Genomic DNA, 16606 nt, shown 5'->3' with positions numbered 1-16606 from the left:
GTCCCAATTAACCCGGGCACGTAAATTTTATGATATCATTGATGAAAGTTAGAGAAAAGTTATCTCCTTCAAATACCTACGTCAGCTTGAGCCATGGCAGATCTGCCCTTGAGGCTTCTGCATGTCGGAAATGTATGTCCAAGGGTATCAGACGGATGTTTATTGATGGCGAAAACAAATAGCAATTAAAAAGCTCCGTATTTTATAATGCTTCGCGGCCTCTCCACGGAGAGCCACGCTTTCACAATCCCAAGGTACTCAAGGTGACTGATTCTGCGTGTGCATGTGCGTGCGATGATGCGCCTCCAATCCAATTATTTGGTCATGTTTGATTTAGTCGACATCAACGTTGCCCTTGCGCAGTTCGATTTTGGCCAGTTCGATCTCCTTCTGTAGCTCCGCGTGTGCCTCGGGGACGTCGTTAAAGGTGAAGATCGCTAGACCGAGGCGGCCGAGCAGGTAACTTCCGAAGACAATGACCGCCCAGAAGGGAAGCTAACAGGGTAATCAGCGACACAGTGTTCCCTGCTACTTTAAAAGACCATGATTCGTGAGTGAATGCGACGTACCACGGGGATAACCTCATTCTGGAGGGTCTCGTTCAGGGGAACAAGGCCAAGATAGAGACTGAGATAAAGCTGGAAGAGGGATCGGTCAGTGTTTTGCTTCTAGCGTTGCGCCCGAGATAAGCTCATGAATGCCGGAGTTGTTGACGTACGGAGGAAACGAGGAGAAGGACGGAGATGGTTTGCTGCGCGCGCGTCATGATGGAGGTGTGAGACGTGTCTGATGGGTAAGGAAAGAAATAAAAAGAGAGGCAAATCAAACAAGATCTAGGGCTCAGGTACAATTGACCGAGTTTAAAGGAGTGTATGGGGGGAGATGGAAGGGGAGCAGAGGCCAGCTTGGGGGATTTGGCGGTTGACCCGAAGGCGGAACTCCTTATTTCATACGGGAACGACTACTTTCAGGCACGCAACATGATCGAATTCATTGGTCATATATCTGTTAAAAATCAAATTAATTACCAGAGATATGTATGTGTGCTTACGAGTAGATTTTAGCAAGATATCAATTTGAGTGACCATGTCAATTACTAAATAGTTCTAATTAAACGCTGAGATTAATCAACTAACTTATCCCACGTTGATGCCTGAATTGACCTGAGGCAACATTCTCCACATTATCGCGATGGCGGTGCCTATTCATCTCTGCCAAATTCCACCATCCAAGGCAACGATCGAGGCTCTGCACCAGCCAATTTGGAAAACAAAAGCCATGGCGTCTTTCAATGAAATAAATACCGGCCATGGGTCCATCCAGGGAGCAGGCCAGCTTTCAGTCTCATCAAAGTTGGACCTGCCTTCTGTGGATCAAGTCCTATCAGGCCTACCTGATCTATCCAGCATACTCCCTGTCCAAGACGCTACAGTGGATTTGAAAGATCAAGAAGCTATGTTCCGGGCCTTGAAAAAGATCATTGAGCATGTCGAACCGACGAGCGAGCCTGGCAACAGCTTTGACCTGAAAGAGCTTCATGCTTCTCTGGGCCAGGCAGAGGAGGAGGCACGCCTTGGTCGACGAGATGCCACGACATTAGAGAGTGTACACACAGCTCTGATTCAGCTATGGTCTTGTAATTCAAATCTCATGGCTCAAGCGGCCGAAATTCTTGCCAACGGAAGTCGAGACCGTAAGTTGTAAGGTGGGTCCATTGCCGTGCCTCCTTAACTAACAGCTTCGCAGCATCATGGAGAGCTCCAATCGGTCAATCTGGAATCCTCAAATTTTTCTTGGAAGTCATTTCTTCGAGAGAGGAGATCGAGCGGGGATTGTTGCTCCATTCTTTGCGTCTAGTTGGCAACTCCTGTGCCGACACTGACGAGAACAGAGAGATTGTCGTAAATGGAAATTATACTTTGGCCATCATTCGGCACTTCCTCAACCCTGATTTGATTATTGTGGCGATCCCTGTGATCTATAACATCTGTATGGATTATGGTGGGGCTCCCTTTCATCTAATACGACTTGATTGTTTGCTAATATGAATGCAGAGCCTGCACACGCTCAAATGGCAGAAAATCGCTCAGCATACATCATTTTGAAATTGCTTAGAGATGGTGCTATCGGAGAAAATGAAGCTCTGATAAGTTTCTCATATGACCTAGTCGAGCTAGCTTCCGAGCAAGGTATGGTAAACAACCAGGCTGTCAATTTCGCAGACTGACTTTGATTATTCTAGCGCAAGGAGTTGAGAACTCGCCCGATGGAACAATTTTGCTCCTCATGGAACTTGCTTTGAAGAAAGATATTGCATTTGAGCACTACGCGTCCATGGTTAACTGCCTTTCCACATATCTGGAAAAAGAAAGATTCCAGAATGCTTGCATCTCCAACAATATGGTGGAGATGCTGCTTTCCGTTTTGCACAAATCTCTTTCCGTCGAAATCGACAACACTTCCAAGGAAGATGTTCAAGCCCTAGCACAGTCGCGGCTGAAAATCAATCAGGCTTTATCTGACGTATCTGCCTCTTCGATATTTGCAGAGCACTATCCCCTTGATTCTACCCTAACAAAGACGTTAAAGTCGTGGATCGGAGCTGAAGAAGACCAACTCCAGATTTGTGCCTGTGTGATGTTGGGAAATTTGGCTAGATCAGATGAAGTCTGCAAAGTGATGGTCCAGGACTTGAAGATCCACGAGGAGTTGATCGCTGTTCTCAACAGTGATGCCCGGGGATCTGTATTACACTCTGCTCTAGGATTCCTCAAGAATCTTGCAATTGCTGGTGATAACCGCAGTAGCCTAGCCGAGGCTGGTATAATCCCCGCCGTATCGCATCTTTGGGCATTCGACTCTGTTCCACAGGTGCAGTTCTCAGCCGCAACGATTGCCCGCCAAGTCATCATCTCTTCAATGGAAAATATTGCCAGGCTACTATTTCCCCTCTCGGAGGATCCTGATTCACCGGCTAACCGACGGACGTATTTGTCATTACTTCTCACCCTCTTTGAGAAGTCGGATTCCGCACCAATCAAGACCGAGATCGGGCGTAGTATTGCGTCTATCTGCCGAACTCTCACTCCCAAAGCACGTGAAGGAGACGAACAAGCACGTGGACTATTGAGCACTCTGTATGAATTACATGCAGGTGTTGCTCACCCAATTGGCGCAATGATCACCCAGACCCAGTGGCCTGTTGTTCGGAGTGAAGGTTGGTTTGCGTTGGCCTTGATGGCGAACAACCAAGCCGGCTGTGTGGCGGTAGCAGATTGTCTACAAAACGAGGAAGTACTGGAGCTACTCAAGAAGACTGTAAGCGGCGAGTCTACTGGGGAAGATACCGAAGAGAAGGACCAGTCTCAAGTGACTAAAGACCGAGACAATGTGTTTGTTCTTGTGCAAGAGTTGTTGAAGAACGAGGTAAGTTCCCTGGACAGGTTTCCTTCTACTGTCTACAAATGCTGACATCTTGGTAGTCTGGGGCTCTCCCTGCCGGTTACCGCAGCACTATGGAAGATTTGGTCGGCGAGCATGCTTTGGCGTTGAAGAATGGCACTGTGTAGGAACACAAAATGAGCATAGTAATGACAATAGATGTGACAAATGATGGTATTGATACTAAATCCGCGGATATTGACCAGTACTGAATTGAATTGAACATATGATCTCACAACTGGACTTTCCTTGAAAAGATCTAGTATGAACCCCACCTAAGTAGCTATCAATTTAATCTGAACACCTGGGGACCTGGGCAGTATGCCGTCCGAGGTCTTGAGTACCTACTAGTAGGCTCGTATTGCACTTGTCAGGTATTGTTATCAGTACTTGACATTGACTATCTTGTTTCATAAGAGACCTTGTACATAAGGGGATGTGTATGCCTACTAGGCCACATAAGAGACAGAGATGCTACAGGTGATCATGCATGATTAAAAACATTGAATATCACAATATTCAATGATTGGAAATTGCATTGAGGGGTATCATAGTATAACATAGTTCCAAAATCACTTTAAACAGCAGTACTTTCCTCGGATTCTTCCCCAGCGAGATTCACAAGCTGAATTTCAAATCCGCCCTCATCCCGATCTTCGCCTTTCTGTGGCCACAAGATTTGGTGCTGGAGAACGGCTCGGATCATCATATAGCAAACAAAGAAATACATCAACAGCAGTGGAAGCACTGCTGCCGTCCCAACGATATTAATGGCATCACAAGAAAATGCCTTCCCAATAGCAAAAGTAGCAGTGATCAAAGCAGTATTCGGGAAAACAAATGAGAACCAGGTCATTGAAAAGACCATCCGACCTGGTCCGATAGCCGACCAATGGGCAGCACTAGCGATGGTAAAGAAGAATATTGCCAATCTAATCAGAAGTAAGTATAGGAACAATTCGTTACAACGTAGTGCATCACTTACCCCCATAGCCACAAGGCTGCAAAGTCGACTGTGACTCTCAAGATATCAGCCGCCAGAGGGCCATTGCCCATGAAATCCGCCGGAAAACACCGCTTGGCTTCGGAGGCCATATTTACCAGGCCAGCGACCGTAAAGCCACTAGGTCCAACCGAGACAAACATACCGGGGCGCATGTTTTCTTTTGGAAGCTTTTGGGTCATGAGTCGGTAGATAAAGGCCGAGTAGACCATTAGTGACACTAAGAACCCGACACCTTGAATAGTTATCCCTCCCACAATTATGCGGAGCGAACGTGAAGGTTCGAGCTTCCCACTCAGAATACCAGCATGCGGACCCATGATAAGCATGGGGTAAGCAGGAAAGATCCATATGGGGGTCATTTGGGCGATTGTAAATGTTTGTGTTGACCATCTGCCATATTGTTAGTAGTGATCCGCCATCAACCTCTGGGGAGGGGGGAGTTCTTACAGTATAAGATAGATACCGGCAGAGAACGACACTGCTAGGATGCAGTCAATCCAGAAGAGAATGCCCACAGCTTCGAGCAACCACGGGCCCGCCTTTTCTGGTCCATACTGAGAGACATTGATCAGGATGGTCCCGAAAGACACCATTGATGCGGGAATAAACAGGGATTCCGTTGGATGAAGGAATGAGGCCTTGAAGGTATAAGGATAAAAATAAAATCTAGCGAGCAGAAGCCCCCAGATAAATAGATAAAGCACAATATTGAACAAGAAGACGATAATTCCAATGGTCTCTAGTCCTCGGAAGCGATATGGAACTATCAACCTCATTAGTATTTGCAGATAAGCCCGGAAGAGTGAGAAATTTTTACCTTCGTATAGAACGTTCGCCAAACCTCCAGTGGCCATGGTCAAAGTGAAATATGCCCATGTGACATGCCGAATTCGTTTTTTCCAACTCAGATGATCCGCTGACGGGTCTGTACGTATACGATCAAGATGTTGGCCATTGGGCTCAGCCCAAACACTTGATTCTCTCTTGGACCGATGGTCGGTAGTCCTAGACGAGAGTTTTTGCAAAGTTTCCTCTAACGCGGAAGCGTGCACGTCACGAGCAACGATTCGAGGGCTGTCTGTAACACCAAGAATCGAGATAGTGCGGTCGGCATCTTCGATAGTTGGTGTTCGATAGCCATCCTCGCCAGGACTTCGCATATGGCGGGGCACAGTCACTAGCCCAACTCCCGAGGCCATGGCGGGCACAACTGGATCTCTCGGCGATCAGGCCGAGTTATATGGATATAGCCCTGGGAATTCCGATCACCAATCGGGAAAGGGACGAGGACACAATAAGGTTCCAAGGCTGTGGCGGGATTATGGATTATTTGTAGATATATGCCACTGCACTAGCAAGCGGGATTGCGTGTCGAAGCCAAGAAAAAGGATTGGTCATTCCGTGAGAGGGGAATTGGGCATCAAGGTGAGACAGGAAGAGGTACAAGTTAGAACGAGCTGGGAGTTTCCTCTCGACGAAGCCAACTGAGCACAGGAATGAGGCTCAGCCTGTCTCTCTCATCGATCTGAATGAATGCGCGCGCTTCCAATGCATAATCCGAGATGAGCTTGTTTTTACCATTGAAGATTTGACCCCGACGTCACGGATCGCCGTATGGGTCCGGGTATACGCTTTCTCGCCGGAAATGCGCGGTTGCGATTCGCTGAGTTTAGTGACTTTCTCGGGAAGTCGGCACCAATTTGGAAGTCACGTCAGCATCCATGTATGGTGGCTTTGTGGCTTCAAATGTTAAAGAGTATGTATACTCTGGATACGCTTCGATCTTCTGCATCTTCTATACTGATTCGACTATAAATATCCGTTTTTGTATAACCTACAAACTACATGATCTGGAATGTATACGCTAAAAGTGGATCATTCTCAGTCTTGGCAGGAATGGATCGATCTGGTCGGGAACAAGCAATATATCTCAACTGTATCGATTGAATGGAATGGTCATGGAGGATTTGATGTGAGGCTAGTCCGACGAATTCATCTATCAGCCATTAAATTAGTTACGAAGACAACCCAAATAGTTCCCAAAGTAGTGATAGGGCTAATGTAGGTGCATTGGGCCGAGGCAACCTTGAAAGTCAAATCTACGATCAGGTGCGCATTTGGCTGGCAGAACGGTATATTTACGTCAACATTAATACCATTCAATGTTCAAAGTTCCTAGTAGCCCTGGATATATCCAACCTTGATCCTACGTACTATATGCCTGATACTTGGAAGTTGGAATGGAAATATACTCGGTACTCAAGATGAGTACCTGAGTACTAAAGATGAATACCCAGGACCTACTTTCACCTTCAAGTGCCAACTAGGGAAATCATATGATGAAAAAAAAAAAAAAAAAAACCACAAGCACCTATACACTACATATACGTACTAGTTACAGAGAAGACACATGCATGAGGGCAGCCAGGACGGTGAACAAAAGCGGTGACCAAGTTATGGTAATAAATTGAGCTCACCTGATAGTCCGCCGTGGTTGAACATCAAGCTACTAGGCTTGCTTTGGTATCGCGCGTCATCTTTGCGAATAGTTCACTGTTTCGTCCACTCAAAGTATTTCCCACAGAGACCACACCTTGGCTTTTCGTGTCTCACGTTTGATTGAATCCGACGTTGCTCCCTTCCAGATCCATCATGCCAGGGGTTACCGATACTCGCAAATCCGTTCTGATCACAGGGTGAGTTGTCATACTCCGAGTCTGAAATAATAACACATTACTGACGCCAAGCTAGATGCTCTCCTGGTGGAATCGGAAATGCCCTTGCTCGAGAGTTTCATCGAAATGGATTGCGCGTGCTAGCTACAGCCCGTAAGGCGGAGACCATCTCCGACCTGGCTGGTCTTGGCATCGAGACTCTGAGTCTGGTGGTTGATGATATCGAGAGTGTCAAATCATGCTACGCCGAAGTTGAGACGCGACTAGGAGAGAAAGGCTTGGATTACCTGGTGAACAATGCGTGAGTACAGTAGCTTATTCCAACTTTCTGATCTGTCAAGTTGTAATCATTGCTGATTCATTTTATAGTGGTCGGAGTATGACTTGTCTGAGTACTCAATGAGATAACCGCCCAATAACTGACAACACCTAGACTATACCGTTCCCGCCATGGAAGTCGATCTAGCTGAGGCCCGCAAGACATTTGAAACCAACTTCTTTGCTGTAATTGTCATGTGCCAGACCTTTGTGCCACTTTTGATCAAGGCCAAGGGAACTATTGTTCAAGTTGGATCGATCGCCGCGGTTTGTGTTTTCAGTCCATCTTTAATGAAACGGGATATTGAAAAACAGCGTCGCTGATGGATATTAGGTGATTCCCTACGTGTTTGGATCGGTCTACAATGCCTCCAAAGCTGCGCTGCACTCCTTCAGTGATGTTCTTCGAGTCGAATTGGCTCCATATGGGTAAGCGCCTACGTGCAATATTCATTCACGGTTTTTTTTTTCTAACCGTTGTCCACCAAATATAGAGTTCATGTCACGACAATTGTAACTGGGGGCGTACAATCTCGAATTGCGCGCACCGAACGTCACTTACAACCGGATTCTCTATACGCAGACATCGAGAAGGAATACGGCCAGCGCGTAACTCATAGTCAACATAATTCTATGCCAAATCAATCATACGCCAAGAGCGTTGTGGCTCAAGTCTTGTATGGATCAGCCCCGTGGCGTTGGGTGTGGCCATGGGCGCAAGGACGAAAGCTTTGGATTTGGGAGGGTCATCGCAGCTGGGTCATCTGGCTCCTCTCGGGAGGTTGGGCGTGGAATGGAACGTTTGGATGGGTTCTAGGGAAGATGTTCAATCTGGGCAAGATCAGACCTAAGAAGTAAGAATGGGAGAAATCATTTAGAATAGTTGTGAATCGCAAGTTGCAAATCATCAAGGAGTTCCGTGATATTCGCGTTGCAGGTCCCGAGGCTTAGCTGAGTCAGCCAGGGACGGGTGCTGGTTGGCTGCAACACCCGGTTTTACCGCGACTGCAATGTCATCCCGAGAAAAAGAAGAAACAGCTTTCTCCCCCGAGTTCCCGATACCCTTTCCCTTAACTCCCCAAGGGCTTCATAACACCACCCCTCTCCTCTCTTTCTCCTTAATTTCACCATGTTCAAGCTCGCTCGTGGTCGTTCCGTTGCTGCCGCCTTCCGGGCTGCGACTGTAAGTTCTTCGCGCGATTGCCGTACTATCGGCCCGTGGCTCGGTTTCGCTGTAAACCTTTGAATGCTAACCTGGCTTGGCCGTCTCTAGAAGCCTTCCGTTCAGTCGAGATTCGCTCAACAGCAGCAGCGTAACCTCTCCGTTCACGAATACCTGGCTGCGCGCCTTTTGAAGCAGGTATGTCAATCCGCGATTCCCGGTTCCCCTTCGGTCGCAGAGATCCCTATTTGGAGGCCTGGGTCGGCTTGCTGATAAAAAGGACACAGTACGGTGTTGGTGTGCCCAAGGGTGAGGTCGCTCACACCGCTGAAGAGGCTGAGGCTGTTGCCCGGTCTATCGGTATGTTTTGCCCTTTCCCTTTTTCTCATGTCTGGCCCCTTCATCACGTACTAAACGCGAGATCGCAGGTAACGATGACATGGTCATCAAGGCCCAGGTTCTTGCCGGTGGCCGTGGTAAGGGTCACTTCACCAATGGTCTCAAGGGTGGTGTCCGTGTTATTTACTCGTAAGTGGCCGATTTCCCATTTTTGATGCTCCTCATTGAAGGGGGGTGGGTACCTGACTCTTTTTTTTTAGTCCTACCGAGGCCAAGATGTTCGCCGACCAGATGATCGGCCAGAAGCTCATCACCAAGCAGACCGGTGCCGCTGGTCGCGCCTGTAACTCTGTGTACATCTGTGAGCGCAAGTTCGCTCGCCGTGAGTTCTACCTCGCTGTCCTCATGGACCGTGCTACCCAGGGCCCCGTTATCGTCGCCTCATCGCAGGGTGGTATGGATATCGAGACCGTCGCCAAGGAGAACCCCGAGGCCATCATCACCACTCCCATTGACATTCACACCGGTGTCACCGATGACATCGCCCGCACCATCGCCACCGACCTTGGTTTCTCTGAGCAGTGCATCGAGGAGGCCAAGACCACCATCCAGAACCTCTACCGTGTCTTCATGGAGAAGGATGCCACTCAGCTCGAGATTAACCCCCTCTCCGAGACCTCCGACCACCAGGTTCTGGCCATGGACGCCAAGCTGGGCTTCGACGACAACGCCGAGTTCCGCCAGAAGGATGTCTTCGAGTGGCGCGATGAGACCCAGGAGGATGCCGATGAGGTCAAGGCTGCCGAGCACGGCCTGAACTTCATCAAGCTCGATGGTGACATTGGCTGCTTGGTCAACGGTGCCGGTCTTGCCATGGCCACCATGGACATCATCAAGCTGAACGGTGGTAGCCCCGCTAACTTCCTTGACGTTGGTGGTGGTGCTACCCCCGCTGCTATTAAGAGCGCCTTCGAGCTGATCACCAGCGACCCCAAGGTCTCTGCTGTCTTTGTTAACATCTTCGGTGGTATTGTCCGCTGTGATGCTATCGCTCAGGGTCTGATCAACGTTGTGAACGAGATGAACTTGCGCACTCCCATCATTGCCCGTCTCCAGGGTACCAACATGGAGCAGGCTCACAAGCTGGTATGAGTGACCCCCTATTAACTCTTTACCCCTAAGAGATTGTTACTTTTATTTCGTGTTTTCATTACTAACTTCCTTTCTCCCTCATTTTAGATCAACGAGTCTGGTCTTAAGATCTTCTCCATCGAGGACCTCCAGACTGCCGCCGAGAAGTCGGTCCAGTTCTCCAAGGTTGTCAAGCTGGCTCGTGAGATCGATGTTGGTGTCGAGTTCACCCTGGGTATCTAAGGGATTCCCTAAAGGTTGAAGTAATAGATCAGGGCATGCATTTGGGAGCCCGCGGGCGCGTTGTAGCGACACATTAGAGAATCCCTGTGGACGTTGCGATGCCCGTTCCTGTGTCATTTATTTTTCTTTTGTCACTGTATTCTTGAGTGTTTGGATGTCCTTTTTTATTATGATGTCCTAATTGGAAGAGGATTTGAGAGATTTCAAATTGTTTTATTTAAAAGTTGTCCAGTAATCTGTATTGTGTAGTAATCATTCTGTATCTGTAGAACCCATTGATTCCCATGTATCAATCTCCCAGGTTTCATCGAGCGCCCAGATGTCCATTTGCAGATCACCGACCAAGATTACAAAGTCAGCGTCCCCAAAAGCCCATTGGCAATCATCTGTAACATGACGAACTTCACGCCGCGTCGAATGATGGCACTCCCTCATCACATTTGACAATGGTGCTGGTCTGTTGTATTTGGGCTCTAGTACAAACACTTTATGTTGCGACATGATGGCGTAAATCAGATCTTGGCCCACGCCCAAAAAGTTGATTATCGCAGGAAGAGGAGGCAAGGCATGGGCAATGACCTCGTCATCTTGTAAAGAAAAGCACAGTCTTCGTCGGGGGTCGTCGTGAGCTCCCATTTCTTTAAGCACGATGGTGCTTTGGCCCTTGAAGATCTCCTGTGCGTCATAGGAATCAAACAATTCACCATAGTCAGGGAACTGAAATTTTGCAAGGGAGCAATGAAACTCGTTAGTGTCACCGATTGTATACTTTTCAGCATACAGTTGACAGTTTTTTTCTTTTTCCGCGATGACCATGGTGTCACCAAAGTAGACTGTTTCTCCAAGACGAACGGCTGTGAACTGATCTTCAGAAGGATGAAGCGCTAATAGGACAAGACATGTCTGGATTGGAATGGTGCGAGTGATACCTGCGGTCCACCCCCAGTGGACGATCTCAGTCGGGTAGCTAAAGGCCACATTGCGGCCATTCACAACGAAATGATCAAATTTTATAGCGCGCAATCGAAAAGATCGATGTTCTTGGGTTTGAAGATCCCAGACGTGGCAATACCCGCGCATTGAGAGCGCTGCGATTATGAATTGGGAGATTCGTAGCTCGATGAGAGCTTCCCGATTTTCCGTTAGGATTGTATCCGATCTACCGGTCCACAGATTCAATAGCGAGATTCCTACTCGTCTCTGGTCTCCTCGTTGAGAGTCGCCACTTAACCAAGCATGTATGCCGTGGGAATATCCCACGCCACGGGTTCTCATTGCCCCGCCATGATCCTGAGACAATGGAGAAATTAGCTCTGCCCGTTCGAACCATTTGCCTCGCTCCAGGCGCAGCCTTTTCTGAACCACGGACTTTGAATCTGATATCGACATGTCGCTCCCAATGGTGGCCCGGATCGCAGCGTTTTGTATTATCGGCGATGAAAGAACTTGGCGCCATTGCCGAGACACTGTTTGCAGGAGAAACAAATCGGAAAGAGGTAAGTGCTCTACGATAAGTGCAACGATCTCCAAAGGCAGCTTGCCTAGAATGTCGTATTCAAAGCTGATGCGATCGGAACGTAGGTTCACGTCTCTCCATTCAGGGCGACGTAATTGGTCCAGAATTCCATGGAATCTGTAACGTAACTATTGATTAGCGAAAGAAGAAGAAGAGGAATAAAAAAAAAGTAAACACATAACAAATATTGGGATTTCAGAAGGTAGAGTATGTCATCGGCATTAACATACACGAGACGACGACTCTCTGTTGATAAACCACCAAACTGAGCCAGGATGGATTGTGCATGGGAGTCGATGATAGCTTTATGGAGTATTTTGCGTTTTTCATTTGATTCCATTGTGGAAGATATAGAGTGTAAGGTATAGAAGAAAACAGTAGAGGGTTAAGAAAGAAGTCAAGATTGGTGATGTTTTGGTAGATATCACACAGAACAATTGGAAGTAGGGAAGTCGCAAGTGTGGAGCAAGGCAAGAGGGAAAAAAAAGGTCTCATTCCTCTACGAAAACCCCCTTTTCTTTTCTCCGCCTTTCACCTCCAACTCACTAAGTCGAACCTCCCAACGTCAGCCTTATCGATCGAAATGTCTTTAGACCAATAATCCTGACTCTCTCCTGTTGCTATCCGAAAAAAAATTTCAAGTCAGAGAGAGTCAGACAAGCTTGCAGATCCCGACTTTCGCGCCTTTCCGGCCCCTCCCCCCTTCCCCGCAGAAGGACCTCGCGCTGGGATTTGATCCTTCAACCTCTGAACCTCAATTCATGGGCGCGATGACAGACCAGCTTTCAATGCTTGGGTGTTGATCTGCGCCTTATATGCGCCTCCGCGATAATATATTTCTTCGCCCACGTTCTGCCGCCACGAGCGCACGCTAACGGTCATCGCGTTCTCTTGCAATCTCTCCCACCCCAAACTTCGGCTTCCCCGAAATTCTTCAGATCGACTTAGCTTCATATCTTGTCGTCATCCGGTTCCGACCTCACAATATCCTTTCCCTTATTTGAAATCCTCTTTCGCGCAATATGAGTGGCCTCGCCGATCCTCCCTCCAGGAGTACCTTCGGCCCTGGAAATGCCCCAGGCAAAACACGAAACATCCCAGTCCTGTCATCTTCCGCTCATCATTCTCCCGTGGCCATGGAGATCACCCCTCCCTCCTCAGCGACCGTGGGCATGCCGGTCCATGGCCTAGACAGCGATCGGGGCGCAAATGGCTCTGACGGGAACACGAGCAATCCCCCCAATCCGGCTGTTGGGGCTGCCGCCGCGGCTCAGCAGCCCAAAGTGGTACAAACTGCTTTTATCCATAAGCTTTACAAGTAGGGTCTCTGGTCCAGTGACTTCTAAGGCTCATGCTAACCCGTCTCTTCAAATGTAGTATGCTGGAGGACAACGGAATTCAGCACCTCATCTCTTGGTCGAACACCCATGATAGCTTTGTGATGTCTCCAACTCCAGAATTCTCCAAGGTCTTAGCGTAAGTCCTTTGTCACCCTGAACTCCTTGGTCGAAGTTGGGAGGGGATTTTTTATTTTGGCTGACACTCCCGAAGCCAGTACTTTAAGCACACCAACATCTCGTCCTTTGTTCGGCAGCTGAACATGTATGGGTTTCACAAAGGTACGTCGCTCCCTCTCAAAGAAAGGGGGACATTTGCTAAGCCCAGCGGTCAGTGAGCGATGTGTTTCATACGGGATCTCCGGACTCTGCCCTTTGGGAGTTCAAACATGGAAATGGCAACTTCAAACGAGGCGATCTAGTTGGCCTGCGAGAGATCAAACGTCGCGCTTCCCGACATGCTCTGATTCACCGTGACTCGTTCCCTGGTCACAAAGCTGCTACGTCACAACCAGGCACCCCAGCGGAGCCTGTTCCTGATGCAACTGAAGCTAGACTGATGAACCTGGAGCACTCCTTATACGATATGCACAACCGTCTATCTCGTGCTGAAGAAAGCAACATTGCCCTCAATTCGAGATGCCAGAGCATGGCTGAGGGTTTATCTCAATGCTACCATGTAAGTATCTTTTTTTTGCTTCTCTGACACAAACTAAAAAACTAATTGTACTCCAGTGGACACATTCTATCTCTCGCTTCCTCCAAGCTGCTATACCTGATAAGGAGAACCCTCTTTACCGTGACAGTAGGATGGCACCTGTCCCGCAAAGTCGAATATTGTACTAACAGGTTTTTTTTAGTCTCCAATATTCAACGAGAAGTTGAGAAACAGCTTGAAACAGTGCGCGCTGTGGAAGCTTCGCACGAAAATCTTATGCCACCACGTCAGGCTTTCTTTGCAAATATGCCTGTTGAATCCGGGCCACCCTTATCTCCTCGTCAACTACCACAAGACGATGGCCGACGTCCATCCATGATTCGACCTCCTGTTCCGCCACATCTCGCGGTGTCGCCACGCCGCTATGGCTCCATTGGTGGAGCCAACCCCCAACCTAATTACATCCGGCCACAGGCCCCCCACGTTCCCCCACAGAATCAACCTGGGCCATCACCTCTATCCATATCAACCCCTCCTGGGCCCAACCTTGGTCGCCGCCATACCTTTGCAGACATCCGGCAGCATGACTGGCCGCCATCGGGAAGTTCCCCCTTCCCACCTGGTAACCCTCCGAGTGGAGCTTGGCCACCGTCTCCCAACCGAGTGCCGGGCTCCAGTGATCAGCAGGTCCGAGATGTGCTCGCCCAATATGAAATGGGAGCCCCTCGACGTCTTCAAGACCAATCGCGCCACGCAACACCCCCCGCAGCTGCAGAGCCATCTCCATCCTTGCTTAGTGTTGACAATGGGTGGAACATCGGTGGCTCTAGATTTCCTCGCCAAGAATCATCTTTACCAGCGACCCGCCGCTCTAGCATGGCAAGCAATGTCCATTCACTATTGAACCCTGCAGATACCGCTGAGAGACCCGACGAGGAACAGCAGATGAGCGAGGACCGCAAACGAAAACGGTTGGAATAGATGCATATGGCCTCGAATCCTCACTTGAAACCTCTTCATTGGATTGGATTGATTGGCTACACCGCGCATGGTGATTCAAGCCATTGATCTAGATCAAATCTACCACATTTTTCAACATGTTGAACTTGTTAGGCGTTTGGATACCTCATCATTTGTATACTTGAAAACTCACCAAAGCCCTTTGTCCTCTCCCTCTCTATCGCTCTTTCTCTCTCTCTCTCTCTCTCTCTCTCTCTCTCTCTCTCTCTCTCTCTCTTCATCTCTTCATCTCTTCCACCCCCGTGCCCTTGATCCTTCCTTTTATTTTCTTTTATTTCTTGGATATTCCAGGTGGAGTCGTGCTGTCGGTACCGAGTGAGCCAAAGGCTCGGGTTTTAAACTTCATTTCCCGCATATTTTATATACCCTTGGGTCGGGCGGAGTAACAAACAATCATGGTAACATCTAGAAGAGATTGGAATGAATTTTTGTACTTTAAGCCTGAGCCCCCAATATAATTTAATCAAGTGAAGTCCTTGTTCGTACTAGTTTTTTTGTGGCCAAGTCCTTCTCTGGGACGGCTATTTCGGTGATCCTGCACCGAAACTCGAACAGCTTCCAGACTGCAAAGCCTCCAATTCAGAGAGTCAATTAAGATGTGCCTGGTGGTAAGACTGAGACAATGGCGCTGCTTCCAAGGTTCTGGCCGAAAGCTCACTGGCACAAGTTGAAGTAGGGAAGAATCCAGATCGAGAACCCAGCTCTTTATCTCTTCTTTCTCTTCTTGGCCCTTTCAGCCAGGAGCTCGTCCAAATAGCTTGTTGCCTTTTTCTTCCCCTTCAAAGTAGTCTGTCGCACAGGAGCCTCCTTCGTAGACGGCGCATCTTGTCCATCCTCCGGGGAGTTTTTATCCTGTTCCTCGGTGGCAATCTTGGCCTTAGCCTTCGATGGCATAGCTTTCCTTTTATTCCTGCTGCTCAAGGCAGCCATCCGTCCCTCCTCTTCATCTTCGCTCTCCTCGTCCTGTTGCTTGGCCGCCGTCGTGGCAGCCGTCTTGGCCTCCAGCGCCGCCGCCGCACTCAGTTTCGCAGCAGCTTTCTTCTCGGCTTCCGCCTTCATAAAACGATCGTAATTCTTTCCAAGTAATTGTTTTCGTAATTTATCATTTGAGCCCAGCTCTGTGCGATTCCAGCTTCCATCGGCGGCTTTTTCGGGGAGTGGGGCGCCGACTCCGAGTCTGGAGGAATAGAAGGAATTAGGGTAAGATTTCAGAAGAATTAAAACTCAAAACAAAGAAAACAGTTTAGGGGATGCAAGGGATGGAGGATGCTTACGTCTCTGGGACGGCAGTGAAGATCTCATCTTCTTCGCGTTGTAGTTCCTCTTCGGATTTGACGTTGGCTAACTCGTCTTCTGTTTGCGCGGGGAGCCAAGATGCGACGAGACGCTGACTTCGGGCCAGAGCGACATTGGCACGGTTTAGAATGACGTCGGACTCTGTTTTTGAGAGCGACATGCTGGAGGGTGTTGAGCTTTATATTGTTTGTTGGCGCACGAGAAAGTGAAAATGATGCGCATAACTTTTTTGCGATAAGCACTATCTAAAGGCGGTGAGCTAATCTGATCGACTGCTCTACATACAAGTAGCACTTGGGTATATATTGATCCACTTGGGAACTTTGGTTGGAAGTTCTTTCAAACATTGAATGTTCTAATGTTTGGAAAATGTGGAAAATGTGGGATCAATTTATTTGAATTATGTTTACAATAAGTGAAATGAAAGGCAATAATATGTAATGTACAAGGCATCTCTGCCGGAC

At 48.3% G+C, this 16606-nt stretch overlaps 8 protein-coding genes across 8 annotated transcripts; 4 read left to right on the top strand and 4 right to left on the bottom strand.

The window, feature by feature from the left end:
- Positions 1-333: 333 nt before the first annotated feature.
- On the bottom strand, positions 334-766 carry N7466_005197 (dolichol-phosphate mannosyltransferase subunit 3; the record flags this gene model as incomplete). The annotated part of the gene is made up of 3 exons (XM_057164594.1): positions 334-495; positions 570-638; positions 719-766. 3 exons carry the CDS (start codon positions 764-766, stop codon positions 334-336), a joined length of 279 nt encoding a protein of 92 aa, XP_057023275.1.
- A 512-nt stretch (positions 767-1278) lies between these two features.
- Positions 1279-3569, top strand: N7466_005196 (uncharacterized protein; the record flags this gene model as incomplete). The annotated part of the gene is made up of 5 exons (XM_057164593.1): positions 1279-1693; positions 1747-2001; positions 2055-2189; positions 2243-3426; positions 3483-3569. The coding sequence occupies 5 exons, from the start codon at positions 1279-1281 to the stop codon at positions 3567-3569; spliced, it is 2076 nt and encodes a 691-aa protein (XP_057023274.1).
- Positions 3570-4018: 449 nt separating this feature from the next.
- On the bottom strand, positions 4019-5646 carry N7466_005195 (tellurite-resistance/dicarboxylate transporter family protein; the record flags this gene model as incomplete). The annotated part of the gene is made up of 4 exons (XM_057164592.1): positions 4019-4373; positions 4427-4837; positions 4895-5210; positions 5265-5646. 4 exons carry the CDS (start codon positions 5644-5646, stop codon positions 4019-4021), a joined length of 1464 nt encoding a protein of 487 aa, XP_057023273.1.
- A 1453-nt stretch (positions 5647-7099) lies between these two features.
- On the top strand, positions 7100-8298 carry N7466_005194 (SDR family oxidoreductase; the record flags this gene model as incomplete). The annotated part of the gene is made up of 6 exons (XM_057164591.1): positions 7100-7143; positions 7199-7423; positions 7492-7499; positions 7556-7707; positions 7775-7869; positions 7935-8298. The coding sequence occupies 6 exons, from the start codon at positions 7100-7102 to the stop codon at positions 8296-8298; spliced, it is 888 nt and encodes a 295-aa protein (XP_057023272.1).
- Positions 8299-8569: 271 nt separating this feature from the next.
- N7466_005193 (succinate--CoA ligase (GDP-forming) subunit beta) lies at positions 8570-10315 on the top strand (the record flags this gene model as incomplete). The annotated part of the gene is made up of 6 exons (XM_057164590.1): positions 8570-8623; positions 8714-8800; positions 8890-8962; positions 9031-9130; positions 9202-10087; positions 10181-10315. 6 exons carry the CDS (start codon positions 8570-8572, stop codon positions 10313-10315), a joined length of 1335 nt encoding a protein of 444 aa, XP_057023271.1.
- A 252-nt stretch (positions 10316-10567) lies between these two features.
- Positions 10568-12171, bottom strand: N7466_005192 (F-box domain protein; the record flags this gene model as incomplete). Its single annotated transcript, XM_057164589.1, has 2 exons — positions 10568-11948; positions 12062-12171. 2 exons carry the CDS (start codon positions 12169-12171, stop codon positions 10568-10570), a joined length of 1491 nt encoding a protein of 496 aa, XP_057023270.1.
- Positions 12172-12853: 682 nt separating this feature from the next.
- N7466_005191 (heat shock factor family protein) lies at positions 12854-14807 on the top strand (the record flags this gene model as incomplete). Its single annotated transcript, XM_057164588.1, has 6 exons — positions 12854-13149; positions 13209-13307; positions 13383-13450; positions 13504-13847; positions 13904-13973; positions 14029-14807. The coding sequence occupies 6 exons, from the start codon at positions 12854-12856 to the stop codon at positions 14805-14807; spliced, it is 1656 nt and encodes a 551-aa protein (XP_057023269.1).
- Positions 14808-15551: 744 nt separating this feature from the next.
- On the bottom strand, positions 15552-16302 carry N7466_005190 (DUF3245 domain-containing protein; the record flags this gene model as incomplete). Its single annotated transcript, XM_057164587.1, has 2 exons — positions 15552-16023; positions 16121-16302. The coding sequence occupies 2 exons, from the start codon at positions 16300-16302 to the stop codon at positions 15552-15554; spliced, it is 654 nt and encodes a 217-aa protein (XP_057023268.1).
- Positions 16303-16606: the final 304 nt, after the last annotated feature.

This window comes from Penicillium verhagenii (assembly GCF_028828195.1).
Source record: "Penicillium verhagenii strain IBT 33310 chromosome Unknown utg000005l_segment0_segment0, whole genome shotgun sequence".
NCBI lineage: Eukaryota > Fungi > Ascomycota > Eurotiomycetes > Eurotiales > Aspergillaceae > Penicillium > Penicillium verhagenii.
The sequence above is the reverse complement of the archived record's forward strand: the minus strand, read 5'-3'. Positions and strand labels throughout refer to the sequence as shown.